Consider the following 26,313-nt stretch of genomic DNA (forward strand, 5'->3'; position numbering starts at 1 on the left):
TGCTGCGAAGAATCCTACAGATGTCATGATCATAGCAAATGAGGCACTAACAAAACTATCGTCCGGGAGTGTCGCGAATTCATTAACTGTAAATAATAACAAAACAAAGGCGGTTGTTTTAGCCCATAAAATCGAAATGTTCAAACATGTACACCGCTAGAGCTTAATCACTACATCGTCTCAATTTATCCGTGATGGGTCTCGGCGTTGCGTTTCAGCAACTTTGTCGCGGAATGCTCATGCAGAAATGGTCATCGGTCCCGGGTGACTGCAGTATTTTGCAGGTTGCGTTTTTTAACGGCGGAGTTTTTTAAGCCCGGCGTAATGTGTCTGACTGGGAGATTACCACTGTCGTTGAAAAGTGTACAATCATTGCATTCTACCGGTGCTAACATTTGGGGCAGAAACTTGGAGGTTAACAAAGAAGCTCGAGAACGAGTTAAGGACCGCACAAAGGGCGATGGAACGAAAAATTGTAGGACTAACGTCAAGAGACAGGAAGCGAGCGGTGTGGATCATATAACGGGGATAGCCGATATTCTAGTTAACATTAAGCGGAAGAAATGGAGCTGGGCAGGCCATGTAATGCGTAGGGTGGATAACCGGTGAACCATTAGAGTTACAGAATGGATACCAAGAGAAGGGAAGTGCTGCCCAGGACGCCAGAAACTAGTTGGGGTGATGAAGTTAGGAAATTTGCAGGCTCAAGTTGGAATCAGCTAGCGCAAGACAGGGGTAATGGAAGATCGCAGGGAGAGGCCTTCGTCCTGCAGTGTACATCAGTATAAGCTGATGATGATTAATGTGTCTGCTCAATTCAAAGAACCCACTCGCCGAACGATGATTGGATCGCCAAGGCAACCGGACACAGCTGGTGAGACGTCACGCATCGCCGCCGCCGAGCCACCGCCGAGCCACGCCTAGCGATGACGTCGCTACGCAACAATTGTGCCCGCTCCCGCCCAGCCACGTGTAGCTCTACATAGCTGCGCCGAGCTCTTCTCTGCCGCGCCAAGCGGAAGCTGGGCTTGGCCTTTGCCTGACTTCGTGAAAACTGGGCATAACCCTCGCAAAGGTGGCGAAGGGACTTTGCAGTTGCGTTGCAGAGTTGAAGCCTAGCTTAGCTTGTGGGTATACCTTGATAAAACATGGGCAAATACCGGAATGAAGCTTGTTTAAGGAGGGTTAGAGAGGGATAAACATTGTCTAGCTTTATGTAGCACGCCATTGTAGTATGAACGTTAAAGCTTGATACGACTTGCCGAACCTAGCAAAAATTTCATATATAGGAAAACTATAGCAAAACCTTAGCAATACCATAGAATAACAGAAAATACAGCTCCGGTGTGCCTTAAGCTTTGCAAAAGCAAACCCATGCAAAGCTTGCCTTCGTTTTTTTTTTCGAGAGCACTTCAAGCTTCTGTTGTGCAAAACTTTCTTCTTCATTTCTTTAAGCTATTGGTATTTGGTGTTCGGTTCTACAGCGCTATGTAATATTAATACATGCACACAACACAGAAAAATTGTACGTTGTATCCTAGATGTTCGTTGTTAAACTTACAAAATATCCTCTATTTGAACCGCTCAATTCCTTATCAGTGCCGAATATCCGCGAACTAATTTTAACAAAGCTTTATGCGAACGACGTTAAAAGAAGTTACACCTTTAAACGTACCTCTAACTTGACGCGAAAACATAAGACGGTTAATAAATGCAAGGTCGAATTATGGGTATTGCCAAGGGTCAGAGCAATTTATACAAATGAAATTTTCGTTTCGACTACCATACCACGCAAACGAAGCGAACATGTCATAACTTATTCTGTCAACACCAGAAGTATATTGTTTCTTGTAGGCTTATTTTTCCAAGAACAAAATATATTGCAAAGCATGTGTTCAATATTTACACTTTGTATCACGTTCGTCAAAGGTTTTTTCATATATTACTGAAATTATTATTGATTGTAATGAATCATCCACTAAGCATGTATATTTTGAGCTGCCTTTCATGGCTGTGTTTTATGTTTACAGATATTATGTGAGACGGATTCTGTACGCATCTAATGTTTGGATGACTGCAGCCATAAAAATTACTAATACAAACGCCATCTGTTTTTTTTTTCGTTTTGTATTGTTTCCGGTATTATTCTCAACACCATTATTTTAACTTGTATAAGCTAGACACTGTTTATCTTCTGTTTTGTCGCTACATGTAGAAGTGGGCCGTCGACTTCGTCAAGCGTTATTGTGTTCTTTCACGTTCCTCAACAACATCAGAGGCGTTGAAATAAAACTGAATTGAATTGTGAGTGGAAGGTTAAAGCCCCCTACTACCCCCCCCCCCCCGCCGCCATCTCCCCCCCCCCCCTTTGCGCCCCTTCTCAAGGAAAAAAAGGGCAAATAATTCCAGGTTCTCTTTTGAACGCTCACAAGAGGTTCTTTTTATTGTGAGAGCAATTATATGGATACTACAGACGGGCATTTTTGCCGTCGTAGTCGCCGTGGCCGTCGCCGTGATGTTCCGTATGAAGTCCATTGGCGATAAAACCATCGCCGCGCCCCGTATGCTGCATGTGCGAGTGAAAGCGTGCGAGGGGAGCCAACGATCGCGCCGTCATCCTTCGCGCGCGAGGCACTGGAGGGACGGGAGGGAGAGGCGGCATTGTACTTCGGGTGCAACTGCGTATTGCGCGGCCGGGCGCGGTGGTGCCGGCTGTATTTTAAAAGCGATCTGCGTTGGGGGCAGAGTCTAGGTGCGCCGACGGCTCATTACTTTGTGTGGGCTGTGTTCTCGCCACTCAGTTTGCGTTGAAGCGCTAGACAGCACGAACGTGACTTCGCTCGCTGCTGCTGTCGTGCTTCCTCACGCCAGCGTTTTGACAGCGAATGTCTGTGGTCATCGAGTATGGTGGGTTCAGGTTTCGCGCTGACACCATGCTTGCTAATTTAGTTAATAAGCGAATGTTTACTTATTTATGCAGTGCATAAGACAACTATCCTTACTCTGTGCAGTTATCTACTAATTTATATCGCAATTATGTCGATGATTCGATGATGCGCCCTTCCGACGAAACTGCGAATTTTTTTATACGGTACTGACAGGCTTCCATTCAAAGCATGCATTTTGAACTCAAATTCCATCTGAGGTCTCTGTAGTTTCGTAGTACTGCAGTACGTGGAAGGCCTGCGGAGGTTGTCCAGGTGTTGTCGAAGTCGCATAATTATGAAGCGTCGTAAGTAACAACGGTAGTCTAAATGGCAATATACTCACATCCAATTGGTGCACGATCACTGGCAGATGCTGGAAGAGAGAGTGGAAATGGAACATGATAGCACTTCACTGCGTTAGATTAGACTTTGCTCGCGCTCATGGTGGCTGAGCTAACGCATATTTAAGAGGGTCGTTCATAAAGTTCGTATTATTGGCATAAAAAAGAGAGACCATTGGAAGTTTATTCCTTCTCCACATAATCTCCTCCCAAAGTCACTATACTTCTGCCACCGATGCATGAGCTGCTGCAGTCCAGTGTTTTAGAGCTCTTCATTTTGAGAGTTCAGGAAAAGCTGTCCCGAAAATGTTTCCCCCGCAGTGTGCTCTTCATGCGCGGGAAGAGGAAGAAGTAAATTGGTGCGAGGTCAGGTGAGTAGGGCGGGTGAGGCAAAATTTCGTAGCCTAAGGAGGCTCAATGCGTCGCCGTCACATGTGCTGAGTGAGCCGGTGCATTGTCATGGAGCAGACGGACGCCTTTCGTGAGCTTTCCTCGACGCCTCTCCTTGATAGCACCTCGCAATTTGGTGAGAATCTCGCAATAGAACTTTCCTGTAATAGTTTGGCCTTTGCTGGCATAATCTGTGAGAAGAGTACCACGGCAGTCCCCGAAGAAGCTCAGCATGACCTTTCCTGATGACGGCACAACCTTGGCCTTTTTTGACGCGGGTGAGTTTCCGTGCTTCCATTGTTTGCTTTCAAGTTTAGTTTCAGGGTCATAATTGTGCCCCCAACACTCACCCATGGTTATCATGCGTTCAAAAAAGTCGTCAAGGTCTCTCTCGCAAAGCTTCAACATTTTTGCAGCTGCTTCCTTCCGCAAGTATTTTTGAACTGGCGCCAGTAAACGCCGAACCCAGCGCGCGGCAACTTTCGTCATATGCAGGTTGTAGTGAAGTATGTTGCGCACAGAGCCTGCACCTTACGTTAACCTGTCCTACTAATTTTTCAATAGTTATCTGCCGGTCAGCGAGTACGAGAGCCTCCACTTGCGCAGAAATTTGTGGTTCACCATCGAGCGAAGGGCGGCCACTTCTTTCTTCGTCGTCCAGGCTTGTTTACCTCACTGAAATCGTCTGCGCCATTTGACAACAGTGTCATAGGCTGGAGCATTGTAACCGTACACTGCCACCAGGTCACCGTGAATCGTCTTGGCATCTTGTCCCTTCAAATACAGAAAGCGGATCACTGCACGTGCTTCGACTTTCCCGATGGGTGCTGCTGCTGCTGATGATGATGATGACTTATTGGCATCCCCTTTGAAACGGGGCGGCGACAAATAGCCACCTAGCCTGCTTGATTTAATCAGGTATACTATACATGCTCTTCATCTAGCATTTTTGTATACCTCTCATTATTCTTCTTTCTTTTTCAAAAATTTAGCTTGTACCGCTACCTATGATTTTAAGAGATGAGGTCATATACATCTTTTTCCTGCTTTTTTCCACCAGTACTCTAATCGTCTCTTCCTTATCTCTACGGCTTATCTGTTGATGTTTCCTTCCACTTTAAAAAACCCATGCGCTTCTGGGAGTTGCACGTTACCTACGGTTCTCGCTGGGTGGATCCCGTCGCATTCCATTAGGATGTGCTGAGTGGTCTCTGGATCTTTACTGCAGCATACACATGCCTCATCTATTTCCGAATATTTGCTCCGGTATGTTTCGGTCCTTAGGCAACCGGCTCGAGCCTCAAATAGCGAGGCACTGCCATTTGTGTTATCGTACAGATTTTCCCTTCTAATTTCTTTCTTCTCATTCTTTTAAATCTCCATTGTCCTTTCTGTTTCCATTCTTTGCATCCAATTCACGGTCTCTATTTCTCTCACTTTCTTTCTGATGACTCCTGGTTGTCTATGTACAGTTTCGATTATCCTGTACTTGGTTGCCAACTTCATTGACCTCTTCCTCCATTCTGTGTCCACGCTTTTCATGTAGAGATACTTGTGCACTTTAGCCGCCCATTTATTTTCATCCATGTTCCTGAGCCTTTCTTCAAAACTAATTGCTCTGTGCGTCTCTGAATTCAAAAGAATCCCAACAATTGTCACCCTGCACTGCCTCATTTCTGGTATTCCCGTGGGCTCCCAAAGCCAACCGGCCTACTGATGTTTGGTTAACTTCCAAACCCGAAAAGATATCCGATTTTAAGCATAGATTGGCATTTGCGAATGTTAGCGCTGGCACCATTACTCCTTTCCAGATTCCACGCACCACCTCATACTTATTGTGGCCCCACAGTGCTCTGTGTTTCATTATTCCTGCCATTTTTGTTTTGGCCCCCTAGCGGTGTTGCGCGCCATTATATAGAACAATAGTCTTATATTACGCTAAAACTAGACAGACGCACACTTGTTTTATGCATATTGTGCACGCCTTTTCTAAATATGTTACACTGATTATACGAACTTTATGAACGCCCCTCGTAGAGCGTCGAAAGTTGTCACGCAATGTCTAAATGGCCTCGAAAAACCCCTCAGGCTCGGCCAGAAAAAAACAATTCTGCAGATAGCTTATGCTGCTGTGAGTATCGCAGCCAAACTTCGCACTCTTGCGTCGGATGAGGGGTTGACAAGCATAATGGAAAGCTACCTTTTCTTTGACACGCTCAGTTCAAAAGAGGCATTCTCCTCACCCGTTTCGGAGCGGTCTGTGGCTGCCCTTTGACGTAAGTGAACAGATTCCCATAGAGCACTTGTATTGCTGTTAGCTGACATCCGTCAAAAATGGTGTTTGGATCAGTGCGCTTCTTCCTGCTGTTACTGTGCATATTTATCGAGACCGTTTGGTTGGAATAATCGAAAATATGCGTTCCGAATTTCGATAAGAATTACGCATTTTCGGAAGCAGCCGACTCTCCTCGGCTCATGCTTGGCTGCGGCTGCCCACATAGGATTTAAACTTATACCACACTGCTTATCGGTGTCGTAACCGTTTGATCTCGCTATTTTCGGTTAGTTTTGAACACTCAACTAGCATCGAACAACGCGAAAATTAAGGTAGGACCACACGCACGCACACGACCACACGGACTGGAGCATTTGAGCTCGAGCACACACTCAAGCCGTGTCGTGCACAAAGCGAACCCTGTGCATACGCACTACAGTTGCATGTATCTGCGGTCTGCAACCTAGCGTAGATTTTACGGCAGCCGTAAAACCTTTCACCACGCACGCTTGTAACTCCGTTCCCCAGCCTATATAGGCACATGGGTGAGGGCAGTCGTACGACGTGCGCATTCGGGTGGTGGATGGCTTAAACTTGTACCAGGTGGTTATGAGCTGGCGAGTCATTTTAATGGACCATGTTGAAGACGGGCGAAAGCAGTACGGAGAAAGACGGGACGAAGCGTTACACATTGCGGCCGCGTTCAACATGCAGGATTGTCTGTGGTACTCATTGATTGGGAATAACTCGCTTAGTCATGCGCTTCCTTAAGCATTAATGTTAAGCGTGCCGTAGACAGGGTGTAGCGAAGATTGTGAGGCACGTGAAACTAAAATTTCACTACTATAGCGGAAGCGCGTTTCTCTGGCAGAATTCTGTTTACGTTCGTGGCGCATTCATTGCGATGCTTTCGTAAACGTCCAATGTTTTCCACTATAATTTACCATGAATCCCTCATTCCTTATACTGCACGTCATTCATACTGGCTGCTGCAAAGAGTATTCCAAGAAAGCGTTCGCGTAATTTCCCCATGAGTGGCGTTACGAATCTCAACAGCTTTTCTGGGAGGCTGTCGCACTTATTACGAGACCTACAGCGCAATAAAACACAAGGACGACCTGGTCAGCGCTCGTCCTGGTCGTTTCTTTGTGTGGTTATTGTGTTTTATTGCGCTGGCGTTCTCGTAAAAATGTACCAGCACGCCCAACTCGCCGTGGTCGCACTTATTCCAGTCTCGTCTTTTTCTTTTATTTTACAGTACCCAGCCATGTACTCGGATACGAACATCGTCTTCAACTGCATCCAGAGATCCCACCAGAACTTGTAAGTGCACGTTAATTTATTTCGTTATCGGTACATTATGTGATTAGTAATCTAGCTGCAGAGCGTCCGTCGCAATAGTGAGACCCATTTGTGCAAACACTATGTAGATACATATGCAGCGCAATCTTGTGCAGATAATATCTCTTCGACAAACTCAATTGCCCTGAACATTCACAGAGAACAAGTATAATAGACATGACCAATATTCAAGATGGGGCAATGGCTGAGCTCCTTGTGTTCAAAGTGGAGAACAGCGAATAACCGAAGTGGGAAAATAACCGTCTGCTATTTTTCCCACCCTATGCCCATCTTGTTCAAAACATGCGGCTTGTGTATACATTTATTTCACGGCATCAGACTTCATCACCACATTGCATACACCACGGTTCAGCTTGGTTCTCGGTGGTAACTGCCGTAAGCTTTAATTATGCAGGGTGCCGCAAACTACAGTGCGGACATTCCTTGGTGTCCCATCAAGGGCGCTCCGAACGTACTTGAAACAGGTTGCGTTCCGTGTCCTTTCCACTTAAATCGGTACTGACGTGACTTATTTTGAAGAAGCAGCCTGAACATGGGACACAGAGGGCAAGAGGCAAACACAACCAAATGCTGAACTAACAAATGTTGCTTTGTTGCTTTCCCAATCCTTTTTGGAAAATGAAGCGCACGTGCAAATAGCCATAAATAACCACGTTGCTTAATCAAACACTTGCATATTAACATCACTGTGAACGATATACAGTCTCTTTCTCAAGCAACCTTAGTGACAGTACGTTTACAGACTGGTCGACTGTTTGCAATGTACCAGCAAGCTCAAGTGAACACAACTCAGTACTCACATGACATTTTTCTCCTGTAATGTTTTGCGTGACCAGTAAGTCGAAACCTTCTAAACCGCAAGAAATTTTTATGGCGAGCATCATAGCGCCATGAATAATGTACTAGAGTATTTCTTTCAGCGAACCAAATTTCATTTCGGCACCCAGAATATAAGATTAACATGATGATGTCCTTATACAATCACACAATGGATTATGCGTACCTGCGATTGCTGCGTTCGGCATACGCGAGTTCAGTAAAAAGAATTCACGTAGCACTCGCGTTTATCTTTATTATGAATTGCGTCATTCAAATACAGCCTCATTTACACACGGCAGCAGCAAATTTCAAACTCTGGCATAACGCCACAATAATGATGGTGATGCCAGGTCTGGAATTTCGAGAAAACGCCTAAACAAAATTCTTAGGTTTCGGAACACTGATGCTTACTAAGCGTGATTATTCTTCTAGAGTGCCGATGTGGGCTTCTTGGTTGTTCATCTCGAACCGAGCGAGTTCTCGCGCGGTCAGGGAACAAGGAAGAAGTCGCGGGTTCGATTACTGGCCGCGGTCGCTACATTGTGAGAAAACGAACACAAAAATAAAAACAAAGAAATAGATATATCGATCGCATTTTTTGGATGCATAAGAAAGACCTTCGGTGGTCTTCAAGTAATCCGGGACTCCCTTCCACAGTGTCACCGATATCGATTCTGTTGCTGTGAGCCGTTATATCGCACAAATAATTTTCATACTCCTCTTATTCTCATCATAAAACTTGGGCAATAAAACGGTATAAACTTGGGCGAGGTGTCTTTTTTGTTTGTTTGTTTTGTGTGGCGTATTCGTACCCAGTTAGAGGTCTTCCTTTTTGTTGTTGGTGCTGTCTTACAATGTCATTGCATTGCAACTAGCATACCTTTATTGGTGTACTTACAAGTTGCATTTACTATATTTATAGAAATCACGTGCCTTATCTGAATCTGGCATCGATTGCTCATCTCATGCAGCCTCGAGGGCTACCCTCAGTTCTTGATGACGCTGTTCCTTGCTGGATTCGAGTTCCCGGTGAGTGCTACAAACTGTCATTCGCGCAGTGCGATGACAAGTCTTCCGTACTACGGGACACGAGGTAGTGGGATTGATAAGCGGTTGCAATGGGAACGCTTAGACGCGACCGGAATAAGGAAATTTTTTTCACACGAAGGCATACTGAAATCAAAAGTTTGATGAGAGCTTGTGCTGTCGGGAGCGAACGTGGAACAATAAAAAATTAGGACATTGAGCGGAATAAACTTTTAAGAGAGCTGTGGAGACGGTCAGGTTGGTTGGACCACCTCGGTGCCTTCGATACTTTTGGGGCATTGCATGGACTCCGAAGAGAGACAGGAGATAATGGCTAGTTCTCCAGGCGGTGCTCGCATTCTCCCCGCAGCTGATCGCAATTGGTTTGCGACAAAATATAAGAAAAGCATGAATATTTGCCTAGGGGACGAGAAAAATCAATATATGTTTTGCTTCTTTAAAATTTCATTTCTGCCGCCTTCCTTCTCATTTTTCGTGCTGATAAGGTCCCACTGTGAGAAACTAAAACACCGAAAAGCCGTGACTATGCGAAGTTCAAGGCTCTGTTGCTGAAGAGACATCATAACTTGTTTCGTCACAGATTACGTGTGGTCTTAAGCCTCACAGCTGTGTACAAGCTGTGAAAGTCAGCGGTCAGGTGTGTTGCTGGTGCTGTAGTTTGTAGCTGGTATGCCTTCCTGCTACCCTTGTACCAACAATATACTGGCCATGATTCCTGAAAATTTTGCAGATTGGCCACTCTTGGGCGCCAAGTCAGCGCTGATAATGCCTCCGCCTAGGCTGTTCGCGTAGCTAACCGTAGGAATCGTGCACTAATGTATGCATTTGCACGTGGCGGTATAATAGATTCGGCACCATGTCGCACATGCGCCACAAGCTACCATGTTGCAAGCCTCGATACCATGGCTTGCGCACTCGTATGGCCACCTGTATCTGGCAGCTGGGCGACATGAACTCGACGCCCCTGGCAGAGCTATGGGCAGTGTTTTCTGCGTCTGCTGCAGTAGTGCCGTAGCGTAATGGCTGAGCTGCCAGCGACCTCCGGCTATGGACCTTTTTATGGATGGCAACATTTTTGCGCCCACACACGACGACATTATGTTTCCACCACCATCGTAAAGAGTATACGTGTGTGCGGGCTCAAGAAAAGCGTCGAAAAGTGTTGTTCTCGGGCTACACGCGCTGGTACAAATTAGTTGGCTGCAGTGCACTCACATACACATAGTGTGCTCACCGCACATCCTCGAAAACAAGCTTCGTTTCCCGCACTGAAGTGGGTAGAATATATAGACATGTTCCTGAGCGTGCACCACGAACGCGTTGTTAACTACAACAAAGCAAAAGCTGCGATGCAGGGAGATTTTGACTACGGGAACTACAACTTCTTTGTTATGTTTCACGTCATTCCGGATTCCATCAAGCCAAGCTATTAGGAAACTAGCCATACAAACCGATGAGCGCAGCTTGCTGCGACATCTTATGTGCTGCTGCAGGAATTCCTGCGAAATTATAGCACCGCGAAAGTGTGGTCTCGCAAACGCAAGCGTATTCGGCCACACAGTCGGGCCAGCTTTTCACAGCCGCCGTTGCCCGGCATCTTATTCTTGCCCCAAGGAAGGTGACTGTTGTCGCGCACATGGCTTGGGCAAATGCAGCAGGTGATTACCAGAGTGTAGTAGCTTATCAGGACCAAAAACGAATAACGGGGCGTGTGTGCTGTCCACATTCGTTTAAATATATCTGAGTTATTGAGGACTCAAAACCGCTGCGTTTATCTGATACCATTATTGTGTTTATTCTATTGCGTTCACCTGCTACCATTACGGAAACACACTGCTTGCGATGTGGAACAAAGCAGCACGTTGGCATGTCGAATTTAGGTGGTAAAAGCATCGTGAAAGAAGTTCACCAGAACCTATCTCACTATGACTGTCGGCTGTAATACGCCTATCATTAAATTAATACAGCCAAACAACGCATTGCCACCGTCGAAACGAGTTTTACGTGAGGCTTGTGCTGCAGCGGTATTCCTCTTTCGCGCTTGCCTAATAACACTCGGCGCCATATAACGCTACCACTGCGAAACATGTGCGTTGCCTCCTAAATGCATGGTTCACCGATGCGTGCGACCGCTGAGAACAATGTCATGCGGCAAACGGCTTCCTCTCTCGCGAATCTTTCTAGAGAAGCTGCATCATCAAATGGCAGAGCTGAGAAGTTCGCGTGGGGCCTCCAAGACGAGAAGCGTGGCGCGCTGGTACCTGCGCATGCTGAGACTTGTTCCCTCACGTGCCTTGAACTCGGTGGTACATACTCAGTGACCCAAGTTGGCGGGAGTTCTTTAAAGAACGGCACAGACCCAGTGCATTTATAGAGCAGCTCGCTAAAGCGTTGGTGTGAAAGGCGTTCATTGAAAAGCGACCTGCTAGCATCGCGTTGCCGTCCGTCAGGAACCCTTGTGACGTGGGTTCGATTCCGCTCTGCATCGGATAAACGTAATGGTTATTTTTCGTCATTGTTGAGTGGCACATTCCCACTGACACATACCTGGGTACCCATGCTGGGGTCAACGACTTTCATTAAATAGCCGCACACACCCACTGCAACACATCCAGTGACTCAAGTTGGTATCAGAGAGATTCACTGTAGGCTAGCACAGACCGAGTGGCGCATACCCACTGATCCAAGTCGGCGTCCCAGAATTTCTTCGAACAGCGGTAGCTGCCAAGTCCCTCGTCTAGAATGACGCATGTCAGCATAAAGAAGTTCATTGAGGAAAGGCCTGTATGTATACGTTTCCATATCTACCCAGTCCCACATCTCCAGGGACCCATGTCGGAGTGGAGCAGGATTGTTGAAGAGCGGCACGCATGTACACATTGGCACATACTTATTGACCGAAGTTGCTTCAACGGTTGGGTTCGAACCCTGTTCCCTCAGCGCAGCAGCCCACTGCACTATCCATATGACCACGGGCTACCAGTGACCCATGTAGGCGAGAAAACGGTTACACACAAACATACACAGATACAAATAGTGGGCCCCCGTAAAGGGCGAAAAATACCCTAAGAATGCTAACGCACTACAATGAGTCTGGTGGCCCCATGCCGCGAACTACCCAATAGGGTGGGTACCCTTGCAAGCGTCTGAAACTCCCGTAGTTGTGGGGCACCTGGCCGGGTGTGCGCTTGTGCGTATTATGCCATATTATACCTTGTACCTGGCGGCACCACTCATCTGGATCCCATCGCCACGGCGGATGCTCGACTGTTTCACCGAAGCTGTGGTGGTACAAGGGGCGCCCAGAGACCCTCTCAAAGGTCTATTCGGCCCCCTTCGAGATGAACCCTTACAAGCAACCGAGTGCCCTGTCGTGGTACATGTCTGTCCTGTAGAAAAAAGCGATATGATTCCGGTGGTACTAGGAGTCGTACACAGCCCCTCGCGCATACGAGGCAGACGCTCCACCATTTAAATACCACTGCGACCCGCCGCTTATGGCTTAGTAGACAGCGAAGCAAAGACAGGTATACCGACACGCACATGCCAGAGCCTGGATGCGGTATGTTATCTTTTGTCGTGAACGGGACCTGTCAATGCCCGTGCTGTGCAGCTTATACTATATGCACTATGGAAAGGAGTAGTAAATCGTGTTTCTTCAGTCAGCCACATCACACCCTGCCCCGGCGAAATCACTGTGTACTCAGCTGTCTCACGTACTGCATTTGTTGCGCCCGTTTCTGCGGCGCTCGACTGGCATGGCTAAGTAGGCGTTTGTACGGCAAAGCAAATGAACATCTGCTTCTACGCGTGAATGTTGTGGCCTGTGCGTCATTCGGCAATTGTCCGAAGCACACACAGGCTGCTGCTCCTGCTCTAAGATCCCAATAGCGCTAGTAATTCAAAGTCGCACCCCAAATGCTCACAAGATAATCAGAGAGGCGAGTTCTTGGTTGCTATAACGTAAGCGTATTCCCAACTGTTTCTATTCCATTGCTACCATTAGCCCTCCACGTGTCTGTCACGCGAAGACACGATGACTGCGAAAACTACTCATCTGATAAGACGTGTACACACTATTTATGCAGGATTATCTCGAATGAAAGTTAAAAAAAACTTGTTTCTGATTATATGCTTTTTCGCCATCAGTCCTCCACTCGTAAGCTTTTTCGGCCTGCACCCACTTCGTCTGTGTCTTCCACGACATCACAAAACCACAGAAAGTTACTATACTGAGGTATACGCACTAAATAGGTATTAGTGTGCCGAACACGCCTGACTACATTACATGCAAAAACTCATTTCGTTCTTCAAAAAGCCGAAAAGTGGGGGTGCTATGCAGTCAGGCCCAAGTTTTGCATAATTGGGGGTCTCCACGAGCTCTCGCCACGCCCATAAATGAATGTGTCAATGGAATCAAGACATAAAATTCAACCCTCGGCACACCTCCAGATACACTGGCTTAGCTAGATTCACTCTTCATCGTCAGCCTATATTTATGTCCACTGTAGGATGAAGGCATCGCCTCTTGCCAGCCAATTCGATAAGAAAATGCTATTTATGTAGGCAATGCTATTCGCTTCGAATTGAAAGAAAAGTTATCTGCTATAAATGAGGGGATCTCTGTGATCTCCATTTACCCCTGTCTTGCGCTAGCTGATTCCAACTTACGCCTGCAAATTTTCTAACTTCATCACCTCCCCTAGTTTTCTGCCGTCCCCGACTGCGCTTCCCTTCTCTTGGTATCCATTCTGTAATTCTAATGGTCCATCGGTAATCCATCCTACGCATTACATGGCCTGCCCAGCTTGATTTCTTTCTCTTAATGTCAATTAGAATATCGGCTATACCCGTTTGCTCTCTGATCCACACCGCTCGCTTTCTGTCTCTTAAAGTTATGCCTAACATTTTTAGTTTCATCGCTCTTGGTTATTTTGGGTTATATTGTGTTATCATTGTAGTTAGCTCATGGGCGGCCGAAAAAGTAATCACGTGATCAAATGCTCGGTGCCTCCTTTCAGTTGTCTATCGTTCCACCTAGTGCACCTATAGGCACCTGTGCAAGTATGTTATACAAAAAATGTTTTCTGATGTATTTTTATTAATCATTTTGTGGTAGTTCATCAGCATTTCAAAATGCGGAAGATGTCGTCTGTAGGGAAAGAAAGCCCCGCATGAGCGGAGGTTGTCTGCGGCGGCTGTTGCAATTCGCGCCTTCGCGTCAACGACGCGCTTCCTCTCGCGATCTGCCGATTATCGAGGCAGTCGCGCCACACTTCACTCCGTTTGCAACGTGCCTCACGAGACAGATTGTCCGCGCCAGCCGATATGTTGCGAAATGAAAACACACGAACAGCGGCGCTCAAATTTCGCATTAGGGAGTGGCGTAATCCTCGGTGAATATTTTAACTCCTCGTTGCATGCCGCCGCGATTTTCGACCAGCGATCGTATGCTAAATGAGCGGAAAAAGACCAATCACAGACGCCCACACTACTCTCCTCACACGGCTGTCTGCTTTCACTGCTTTTCATCGGCCCCACCCCAACACTGACCACTTGTGCGCACTCATCGCCTCTTGCCAGCCAATCATGTAGGCAATGCTATTCGCTTCGAATTCAAAGAAAAGTTATCTTCTATAAGTGAGGGGAGCGTTTGATTGGGTTATTCAGACAACACTGCGGATCACTACCCGATGCTTGCGTCGGCGGCAACGTAAATTCGAAGTCAGAAGATTGGAATAAAATCAGAATTGAATATTTTTACGCTACACGGCCCCGTGCTAAAAATGATTCTTATTACATTGAAGTTCCAATTACGAGTTGTCCTCTCGGGATGACTCGCTTCTCTGTGTCTGTTTTCGTTCGTGTCACTATTTGTTGGCGGCAAGCAAAACACTAAATGAAGAACGAAAGGAGCGATGCTAAAAACGTTTTATGGTTCTTTTTGCTTACCAGAGTCGCACAATCTTCGTTACCATAGAATTCTCTTTATAGCCAATAAAAGCGACCAAGAGCAGGTCTGATACAGATGAAAATCTATCCGTATAGCCTCTGACCCGGGGAAGGGGTAGCAGGTAAAGCTGGCTTTGCCGCACCGCCGTTTGATGCCAGTTATTACTTACACAGAAATTTTAGGGGGGAAATAGGACGATCCCGGCCTCCTCCGCTTCTTGGCTACGCCTCTGCTCATGATGAAAACGCGATAAGCCATCACCGCCCTTGATCACGTGCATACCATCGATGACTCACATCTTTCTAATCCGAACAGTGCGAACCCTCTGGGCTTTGGCTGCCTCCTTGGCCCGGGCGACAAGACTGCTTTGGTCGTCCAGGTCGTCAGAGGAAAGCTTCACCTCCCACGTTTGAGTGGTGGTATTGAATTGCGCTGAGTGCGGGTGCTCTTCTACAGCCTCTATAGGGCGTCCTTGTTTGGAGTCGTCTTGTTGAGCTTGTGAGCTAGGGTCTGTGGATGTGTCACGCATTGGGCAATCCTGGACCATGTGTTGCAGGGTGTCTGGGACGCCACAGTGAGTTCATGTGTACGAGTACTGCGTAGGATAGGGTCTCTGCATGATTATTCCGTGTGCATAGGTGCTTGTGTGTAGGCGGCGCAGGAAGACTCCTTCCTCTTTGCTCCGCTTCTTGTGGGGTGATGGGTCCGTTCTTCTGCTGAGTCGGTGGTGTTGCAGAAGCTCCAAGTACTTTAGGGCGATGTCATCAACGTTGATGACCGGCCTGGTGTGGGACGGCAGGAAAGCCCGGCTGGTATGCTCGAGGGAAGCGGCGTGTGCCGCCTCATTTCCTGTCATGCCCTGATGGCTGGAATCCAGTGGATGTGGGTGTCGGGGAGCGGGGCGCGTGCGATGTGATTTTGAAGTACCTTGAGTGCGGTTCCTTTTTGATAGTTGCGAGCTGCTGCTAGGGAATCAGCGAGGGTTACGGCTACTTCAGGGAAAGTTGTTATTGCCAGAGCGATTGCCGTTTCCTTAGCAATCTCGGCGGCTCTTGCCCGGATGGTGACAACGGCGAGTTCTTTGCCTTGGTGATCCGTGACACTTTGGGCAAAGGCGTTTCCTTTAAAATACCGGGCAGCTTCGGTGTACCTCGTATCAGGGTTTATCGCGTATTTCTTGCTGAGTGCGCGGATTCTGCTTTGCCGACGCTCCTTATGGTAAGTCGAAAGCATGTTGCGCGGTATACGCGCACCGCTGATACACTCATGGAGTGCGAGTGTGATTCTTGCTTTCTGGTCTGATTCGGCAATGTAACTTTCACTGTAGTGGAAGTAGCGCAAAACTTCATGTCCGGTGGGTGTGAGCTTGAGCTGCTCTAGTTGGCTGATCTTAAGAGCCTCGTAGAGCTCTTCCCACGTGTTGCGGACGTCGACCTTGAGGAGTTTCTCCGTTGATGCCGTAGGTAGGAAGGTCAAGGCTACTTTGATTGCCTTTCGAATGATTACATTGAGTACCGTTATTTTCAGCCCGCTTGAGTGTCAGGTAGGGAGTGCCCTAGGTGATACGGCTAGTTAGGAGGGCTTCAATTATCCTTATTGTGTCTTCCTCCTTGACTCTCCTTCTTTGTTTTGTTATTGTCTTGACGAGGTGCGTAACTTGTGAAAGTGTACGTTGGAGTGGCGGGAGAGTGGCCGCTCCTGATCCGTCCTTGTGAATGTGAAGACCCACGCGAAGGGAGTCGACTGTAGGGATTTTGGTTCCGTTGAGGGAGACGCTAGGATCGGGTTCGATATAGTTGGGCGGTCGTCCTCGCGTTCATGCTCTGAGCACGAGAAGCTCTGACTTTCCGGCTGCGCACTGGAGACCGCAGTCTCGGAGGTATCTTTCAATGGTATCGAGGGAACTATGCGAAAGAATGGGGCGCTTGAACTATTTTTTTTCTCGACTCCCTTAAATATGACCTTGTATTTTCGCAACTATTGCTGCGAGATATTTCGATTTCTAGTAGATATCAGCATTGTACATATATTAAAGAGTATGTATGCCAAATTTTGCTGGTATGGCACAAGGATAATTGTGCAAGGTTATTTTCATCGGATTGTGAAAAAAATTAGTTGAAGTGACCTATTGTTTTCTTTTTTCATAGTTCCAGTAATTGTAAACGCTGTTTGGATAGATATCGGCAGTTTGCGGTCTATAAAGAGCTAAATAAACTACAGCACAATATTTTTCGTGAAAATTTATTATGTTGCCTATATTGCCTATATTTTCTCATTGTGTAGGACAAAACTCAAGCACTATTGCCGACGCACAAAAACTATTTACGTTTTTCCGCATCTGCATGGAAAACGCCAATAAGTAGTACATATCTGTCATATCTGCAGTACAAATATCAAAATAACTTTTTTTGGAGGAGCGTCTCTCCGTAAACCATTTTGTACGCCCATTCGATCTGACACGCCGCCGCATATTCCTTGCTAGAGGTCAACTGCGTAAGCGCATAGGAGTGCGTGACGCGAGAACAGGAAGCGGATGACGTCAGCAGAATTTCCGATATATTTCGGTCAATGAATGAGCGAGTGTGGAACTGCATATTGAGAGGGACCTTTAGTTGCGTTTAGGTAGTGCTACTTTCTGGGAACAGCGTGTGACGTGAAGCTTCTTTTATTTTTTTCCCCTTACAGAAACTCGCTGCTGGTGCGGGACTTGTGTACCTTGCCGGCAGGATTGTCTACGCCATCGGGTACTCCACGGGAAGTGCGTTAGTTTTCTGAGCATTGTCCTGGGGCTTCTGCTTGTATCATTTGTCCACTGATTGAATCCATGTGTGTTATTAACGGCACCAATTCTAGCATATTCTTGAATTGGTCTTATTGTCTTTTTGGTTGGCGGACAGGACGGCTATGGCTTCATAGGGTGGCACAAAACGCGAACATGACGAAATTCACTTGGAAAACAAGGCAAAATTGAACAATGTCCGGAATGTCACTGCGGAAAAAGAATACATCAGCCGATTTAATAGGCACTTTTAAGTTGTCTCTTTGTGCCTTTCAAAGAATCGAGGATAGCATTTTGCGCACACAGAAAATTTGGTAGGTGGTAGCCGATTCTTCGCAGGCATTTGGCGGTCCAAGCCCACGTTGCGTTACGTTGGCCTCCCCACAGCCTTCAGTCAGAAGACGAGCTACAGACGAGTGTATACGTGATTAAATAGCTTTAACCAGAAACATGTTTGAAGGGCCAAAAAAAATGAAAAGGGCTGCTGCATGTTTATTGCTTATCTTCTTGATCAATGCCCCCAAAGGCGAAATTTTTTTTGTTTTACCTGGTGCTCGGGCCCGGCCAGCTTTCCGAACCCCATATATAAATCTATATATATATATATTACCTTGAATGACAGTTGCACTTGAAAAAACATTGTGTGACCTAGAAGAATTGTTCCCTGAATTGACTGCCTTATAAGCGTGCAGTATGACCGTAAAGTCGTAGTGCACTTTGGACCGGTCATAGGAAAGCTACAAAACAAGATAGAAATGTGACATCGTCACCAAATATAAAGAAAGCTCTCCAAGTTTCTATAGCATGATGTGCAAGGGTGTGCGCACAAAGGTAATGACGCAACACCACGAACTGCGCAGCAGCGGATCAGCCCACGCCACTCGAGATGTAGACGGTACAGATGTAAGTTCAGTGTGTTCTGTGGCTTTCTCAATTCGAATCCATGACCAAAGTGCAACCTAAATATCGTCGCATGTACAACGAACCGCCAATAACATATGAATAACATTAATCGGTGGCATAAGCAGTTGAAGGATACCGGCAGTTTGTTGGACAAACCCCGTTCTGGTAGGCTATCGGTTAGTGACGAGCTTGTAGAGGCTATACGGGAAAGGTACCTAAGGAGCCGTAAAAAATCTGTGCGTGCATGTGCTCGACAATTACACCTAAGCGAGAGTACAGTTCATAAGATGCTAAAGAGACGTCTACGTTTTACGGGTTACTATTTGCAGCCACGCTATCAAACCGGCGGATAGTCCCAAACGATTCACGTTTGTTACAGATATGCTTCATGAGATCGACAATGATGAACGATTTGTGCAGAAGATTGTGTTTAGCGATGAAGCGACATTCCATGTCTGTGGACATGCTCATCGCCATAACGTCCGAATATGGGCTGCTGAAAATACTCGGGCCTACGTTGGAGTACGAACGTAACACCCCTAAGGGGAACATGTGGTGTGGCTTGACGCATGATAAGTGATAGGCCCATTTTTCTTTGCGAAGCACACTGTGACGTCAAACAACTACCTTGACATGTTGGGATTGTATGCAGTGCCACAATTTCCAGAAGGTGTCATCTTTCCACATAACGGCGCGCCTCCACACTACACCAGCATTGTTCATGAGTTTCTGGATAAAACATTCGCCCAGCGGTGGATAGGCAGGGGTTCTGTCAAGCCATGGCCACCACGATCCCCGGATGTGACGCCATAAGACTTTTACTTGTGGGGTGTTGTGAAGCAACATGTGTACAGTGAACGTATCAATGACATTAACCATTTAAAACAGAGAATCACAAATATGAATCATTTAAAACAGATAATCACATACGTTATTCACTCTGTTACATTAGACGTCCTTAACCGTGTGTGGAAAGAACTTGAATATCGTTTAGATGTGTGTAGGGCCCAAATTGAGGCCACATCCAACTGCACTGAACAGGTATGAAACGTGGAGAGTTTTCATTTTATTTGGTGCAGATTTCACATTTCTATCTTGTTTCGCTGATTTCCTGTGACTGGTCAAAAGCGCACCACAGTAGGAGACAGTTTTCACTTTTACAGCCCGAGTTCCTTTGCACCACCAAGAGACTGGCGTCTCTCGGGTGAGCCATGTTACAAGCGGATTTATTTAAGCACATTAGGGAGATATATGTGTTTTGTGCGTGTTAACTCGTACAAATGCCCATTAATGAAAAGAAAATTTGCGTAGCTTGCACTGGAGGCGCAATGATAGATAGACAGTGCAGCTGATGGGCACCTAGCCAGTCCTGGCTTTTCGGCTAGGCTAAGCACGACCCATTTTCCGGAATGTATTGGTTAGTGATCGATTATTGATTAGCTATTCATTGGCTATCGACTGGCTATCGCTAGGTATTGGCCACTTATTTGGGCTAGGCTAAGCACTTCCAAGTCATCCCCAGTGTTTTCGCCAATTTATTTATTATTGATCAATTGTCAATTAGCTATTGATAGGCTATCGAGTGGCTATCGCAAGGTATTAGCCACGTATTTGGGCTACGCTACGCACTACCAAGTCCTCATCGGCATTATCAAAAAATTATGTATTGTTGATTGATTATTGATTAGCTATTGATTGGCTATGGAGTGGCTATCGCCAGGTATTAGCCACGTATTTGAGCTAGGCTAAGCGCTAGGCCAAATACGTGGCTAGGCTAAGCATTATTGATCGATTAACGATTACCTATTGATTGGCTATCGATTGGCTATCGATGACTGACTAAGCTTAAGTAGTCCCAACCATGCTTTCTAGACTTAGGCAGGCTCAGCTTCGCTAGTTCACAGGGGTATGTGCCAATGCGTTTGGTCCCTGTTTGCACTGCCGCCAGGAGCGGCCCATAATTTCTATTCGCTTGTTACGGTCATACGCTCGGCTTAAATAGCTCCGCTGTTAAAAGCCACGTAACGCCTTGAGTAAGTTTTAATACACAAAAAGCAATCAAGAAATATTTTCCTCTCACCGAACGCGATTGCTTCTTGGTTGGATTTTTTTAAATATTGCCAGTCAAATTCGGAGTGCGGCAATTACACTGATTTACACGGTGAGAATCTTCCTTCGTGTAACTATTTTATACTTCACTATCACTAACACGGCTTCGCCTTTCCAGCGAAACTACAGCGCATTTTTGTTTCTTTTTTTACTGTGAGTACAAGTATAAGCACTGCTGCGCATGACTGTTATTGATACTGATTTCAAGCGAATCCGGCTTGGCTTCATTTCGGGTACTGCGGAAATTATATACTGGTTGTCCCAGCTATCACGCAGCACGATTTTAAAAAAGAGGAACGGCGTTACGCGAAGCCAACCTAGTGCGTATTGTTTCCAGTACAGTGGAGTAGCCGCGAGTAATTTTTTCGTTACTTAGATTTAATTAAATATTTGCTATTAATTATCTAACTCGAGAAGTACTGTCCTAATTGTGAAAGTGTCAATGAGAAAGTTGTAGAGTAACATGAAAAACTCCCGATACAGCTTTCTTTTGCTCAATACGTGCTACATAAATGTGTTTTTCCGAGTGTGAAAGAAGCCCGCGAATACACGCAGAATTGCCGCATGACTGGCCGCTCGAGGCACTTTGCGTGTATTCGCGGGCTTCTTTCGTGCTCGTAAAAATACTCAAGATTAAAGGAAACTGCGCAGCACGATGAGGTTCGAAGCCCCTCGTCACCGTCAAGCGCGATCGCTAATATGGCGCTGGCGGTCTTTCTCTCTTCCCCGAGTTCTGTGGTTGTGAATAGAGCTAGATGCATGTTCATTCTACTTGCGCTAAGGATCCCTCTCTGCGCGTGCCGTCGACAGCTGCCACTCAAGTGCCATCGACGCTCAACGAGCTCGTCGAGACGAAAGCCCCGGCCCACTTGGCCCATGCCGCACTTTTTACAGCTAAGCTGTTCATGGCTAAGGTTCCTTGAATTTTTCGTGCCCGTCAACAAAAACTAGCATCATCAGCAATGGCTCGAGCGTCGTCTTCCACAGCTGGTTCCGTTGCCGCTCATCATTCCAGCTTAGAATTTCACTTCTCGGTTGTCGGAATGAGGAGGCCACGATAAATTTTTTGTTATTTATTTATTTATTTATTTATTTACTTATTTATTTATTTATTTACGAGGGTATGAGCCATTCATTGTCTTACGTGACGGACGCATTTAATAACAGAGGTGATACGAGAATGTGTGTGCGTACCTATTGTCAGGATGACTACAGATCAGGACAATAAGTATGTTCGTACCTTTGTTCAAAATTCTGTCACTTCCGTGTCGTGTGCCAAACAGCTTCGCTGGTCGTCCACCTTCACAAAGTGGAATGGCTCATAATTTTTAGTTTGTTTTACAACTGTTAGGCGTGGTGGACTTAGAGCATGTATCGCCCACAAACGCGTGTCACAAAATCAACCGAGGTGCCTGAGATACATGACATAGTACCACCGACCCTAGCAGCTGAGCCTTCGGATGCGAAACTCTTGTGTTAGAGCACATATGTCTGAAAAAGCTAGTTGACCTTGAACCACGAAGGCACCCCGAAGCCCTTCTTCTCTCATACCAGTACCCTCTCCCCCCACTAAAACGTTGCTAGGGCGTTGTTTCTGTTTTAGGGGCGAAGCTCCTTCGGGTCGAGCCTTGTCGCACCGTCGTAGCCACGCTAGTACTCGCCGCTCTCGCTAGAGGGGCAGCTGTGCTCTCTTTCTTTCTCTCTCTCGTTCCCGACGCGCGCTCTCTCTTCTCGTCCGTAGCTTATATAAGCGCTGTATATACTGTACACACGTACAGTATATATATATATATATATATATATATATATATATATATATATATACCACCCTGCACCCTGCATAACACCCTGCATATATATATATATATATATATATGCAGGGTGTTTCAGCGAACACTTTCAAAAATTCTTAAAGGCTGCCTGTGGCAGCTCGCCCAATTCTAGTTAATGAGGTGGTCTACTCGAAGAGGCGGACATTCCTTGCACAAGAAATTTAAATGCATAATGAAATAATTAACAGAAATTCACTAATTACGTTTAGCTAATTACCTGATGGCCCATATTGCAATTTACAAATTGTAGACATGGAGTTCGCAAGGCGGATCCACTTGGATGACACCAGTTTCGCGATATTAATTCCCGAACTTTGCGGAGAAATGCATTGGCGTTCTAGTTAGGTTCTTAACAAAACGTCGCTTTATGCATTGAAGCACAAACTTAACTGCAACGCCAATGCATTTCTCCGCAAAGTTCTGGAATTAATACATCGAAACTGGTGTCATCCTGAGAATTTATTCTGAATGGATCCGCCTTGCAAACTCCACGGCTACAATTTGTAAATTGCAATTGGGCCATCAGATAATTAGTTAAAAACCTAATTAGTGAATTTTTGTTAATCAATCGATTATGCATTTCAATTTTTTGTGCATGTCCGCCTCTTCCACTAGACCACCTCATTAACTAGAATTGGGCTATCTGCCACAGGCAACATTAAATAAATATTGAAAGTGTTTGCTGAAACACCTTGTATATATATACAACAAGAAGGAACCGGAAGCCGGCTTCCGGTTCCGGCTTGCGGCTTCCGGTTCCGCTTCCGGCTTCCGGAGAACGCTTCCGGCGTTTTGCCCTAATGATCCCCCGGCCGGTGCTTCGCCCACTCATCATCATTGACTTCGTGGATATGCGGTGTTTTTTTTTTTCTTTTTTCAAATTTTTTTTAGAGTGACAGCCGTCGTGATGGAAGCGCTGGCGCGGTCTTATCGCATGCGCGGTCCGGACCAATCAGCGAGTGCTCTTTCCTATTTTGACCTCTGGCGCTCCTGCGCTGCCCTTTCCCTCCGGCGAGGTACCTGGCCGCTGGTGCCTAACCATGCAGAACGATGGCCAAAGAAGGTTGTCAAGTTTAAAATCGTTTTTTGCTTCCCGCGTCGAGCAAGTTTCCCTGCACAGATCAAAGACATAAATTTTTATAATTGACTTTGTATTTGCACTGCGATTGAATTCTCCAAATAATGACGTGAACATAAGAACAGCCATGCAGAACCTCTACAAGTCCTGGTGGTTACCAGCATACCACGTGAAAAAATTCACTTGCGAAGATCCCGTCGCATATGCTCACAGATTAACGCCATGTCGGCGTCTCCGTTTCGGCAGAGCGTCAATTGGTTAATCTACTGGAACAAACTCAATAGTACTTATGTTTTTGAGACAAGCCCAAGTATTACTTTAAGCCGAATTTACTTTGGGCACGCCACAATCAAACGGCTTCGTTTTTTACGAATATATTGTTAGTTTAACCAAGGACATCGAAATACTTGTTGAAGGTGACCTTAAAGCAACATCTCCCGTATGAACTTCAAGAAAAGGCAGTGATGTCCAGCAGTTGAGTAATTTAAATCTGGCGGCAAAATTACTTTGATGACCTCCCCTCAGAGCCAACAGGTAGGCGAGTTGAAAAAGGAGGCTGTGAAACTGCACTGATAATGGTCTAAAAATTTAAATATGGGATTTCCGGCGCCGACACCACCATCTGATTATGAGGCACGCCGTAGTGAGGGACACCGGAATAATTTCGACCAGCTGTGGTTCTTTAACGTGCACGTAAATCTAAGTACACGGGTGTTTTCGGTGATGGCCGTGGTACGTGTAGTGGTGGGGGTTCATACCGTGGTTCCGATCTCTGTGGCAGCTTACAGATCTTGAGCGGGTTTGAGTCCCTGGGTAGAGAGGAGAGCAGAGCTGCTCTCTCCGACTGAGCAACCTGTGGAAATTTCAACTTGCGATTGAACTGCAGACTGAAGAGAACTCTCTCTCTTCAGTCTGCAGTTTAATCGCGAGTTGAAATTTCCAGTGGTGGTACAGTCGGTGTCTAGGGCAGCAGTTATGGCTCATACACTGAGCGGCTTCGAAATTCATAACGAAGCTAGCTGTGCACCAGTCGCCCTCCTTTTAACAGCGGAACTCTTGTAAGTCAAGGCTGCGCCGTCCATCCGTCCATCCGCCGGTTGTCACCCAGGTCACGTGACCAGGAGAGGATGAGAGCCACTCCGGGGAGGGCGGGTTTCGTGACCAGCAGAGGATAGGTACGCTGGGGGAGGAGTCGACCAATGAGAGACCACGTTGGGCGCGAGGAAAAGCGATGGATATTAGAGAAGTTGTTTCTGTGCGGCGGGCCCTTTCGGATAACGCGCACAGCTATCCGCGCAAACGCCGTCCGCGTTTCCACGCGTTCGCGCCGAACGCGCGCGGTGTCCGTGACTGCAGCCGATGACTCTGGCGGTGGCTTGGCAGGTTTCGACCACAGAATTGCACACTCGTCGAATAGCGTCGGAAGTCCCGGCCTCTTCTCACCTCGCAACTCCCCTGCTGCGAGGCGAGAAGTGGTATACAACTTCCTGTGATTGCTCGTGTTTACGCAATTGCATCATATGCAACACTTGCAAATGTAACACTCGGTGTAACTAACACAGCTACGCTGTTCCACCATCTTCTCAGAGTGGAAGGGAGGCATAATTTTTTCATATCATCCCTCTTTTTTCATTTGCAGTCCCGTCGAAGCGGATGCGTGGCGGCTTCCAGTACTTCGGCGTCCTTACCTTGCATGGACTGACTTTGCGCCTGGGACTGCGCATGCTGGGATACATCTAAGCAGCCGTGGTTTACGACCGCAGCGGGATGGCCCAAGAGGCTGTCGCTCAAATACTGCGGTCACGGCGTCTCTGGAAATACACCTTGACTAGTCCAGATCCATAGACTTTGTGTCTGTCACGCATTATCAAGGACATTGTCGTGAGACCTTTTGTTACACTGACGGGAGCAGAATGCGCGGGCGTTCGACTGATTGTGAGCAAGGAATTTGTTAGTTCGAGTAGAGACGAAAACTTCATCGAAGGAACGAGAGAAAAAAGAAAAGAGGACAGCGCGGAAGTAAGGTATGCTTGAGTAGAGATTCCCGTACGCTTTTTTGTTCAATAAATAGGTTGTCATTAATGTAGAAGCCCAGCTCACGGAAAAGTTCTGCAATAGGCAACAAGTGCTCTGCGAGCATACCTTCAAATGTATAACTATCTTACATGCATAAAGTTTTACCGGCCTGACTTGTGTGCTGACCGTCCGGAGACGTTCACGCGCTGTCCCGCCTAAAGATAGGACATCGCCTAAGGGTCGCTGCCCAAAAAGCAAGTCAACCTTTCGAGAAAACAAACAGCCCTCTGGTTAAAGGCGCGCTGCAACACTTCTTGCAGTGTAACAAAGCTTCCGCGATCTATATAACTTGCTGCTATGAACATTGAACCACATATTATTCCCTTTTACACTGCAGGAAGCCCACAGTATTGCCTAAATGATCACTCGCTTTCTTCTGTTCTTCTGTGGCACCACCTCTGACACTGTGCTGCGAACGCCGA

At 46.5% G+C, this 26,313-nt stretch overlaps 1 protein-coding gene across 1 annotated transcript in view; it reads left to right on the forward strand.

The window, feature by feature from the left end:
• LOC119462870 (microsomal glutathione S-transferase 3) overlaps positions 1-25,911 on the forward strand; it is a 28,673-nt gene extending 2,762 nt beyond the window's left edge. The window contains exons 2-5 of the mRNA XM_037724073.2: positions 7,192-7,256; positions 9,086-9,143; positions 17,800-17,872; positions 25,455-25,911. Of these exons, the coding sequence (XP_037580001.1) occupies positions 7,192-7,256; positions 9,086-9,143; positions 17,800-17,872; positions 25,455-25,555 (297 nt within the window). The 3' untranslated portion in view covers positions 25,556-25,911. The remainder of the gene's footprint in view (positions 1-7,191; positions 7,257-9,085; positions 9,144-17,799; positions 17,873-25,454) is intronic.
• Positions 25,912-26,313: the final 402 nt, after the last annotated feature.

The sequence above is a fragment of the Dermacentor silvarum genome, chromosome 8, assembly GCF_013339745.2.
Source record: "Dermacentor silvarum isolate Dsil-2018 chromosome 8, BIME_Dsil_1.4, whole genome shotgun sequence".
In the NCBI taxonomy this organism is placed as follows: domain Eukaryota; kingdom Metazoa; phylum Arthropoda; class Arachnida; order Ixodida; family Ixodidae; genus Dermacentor; species Dermacentor silvarum.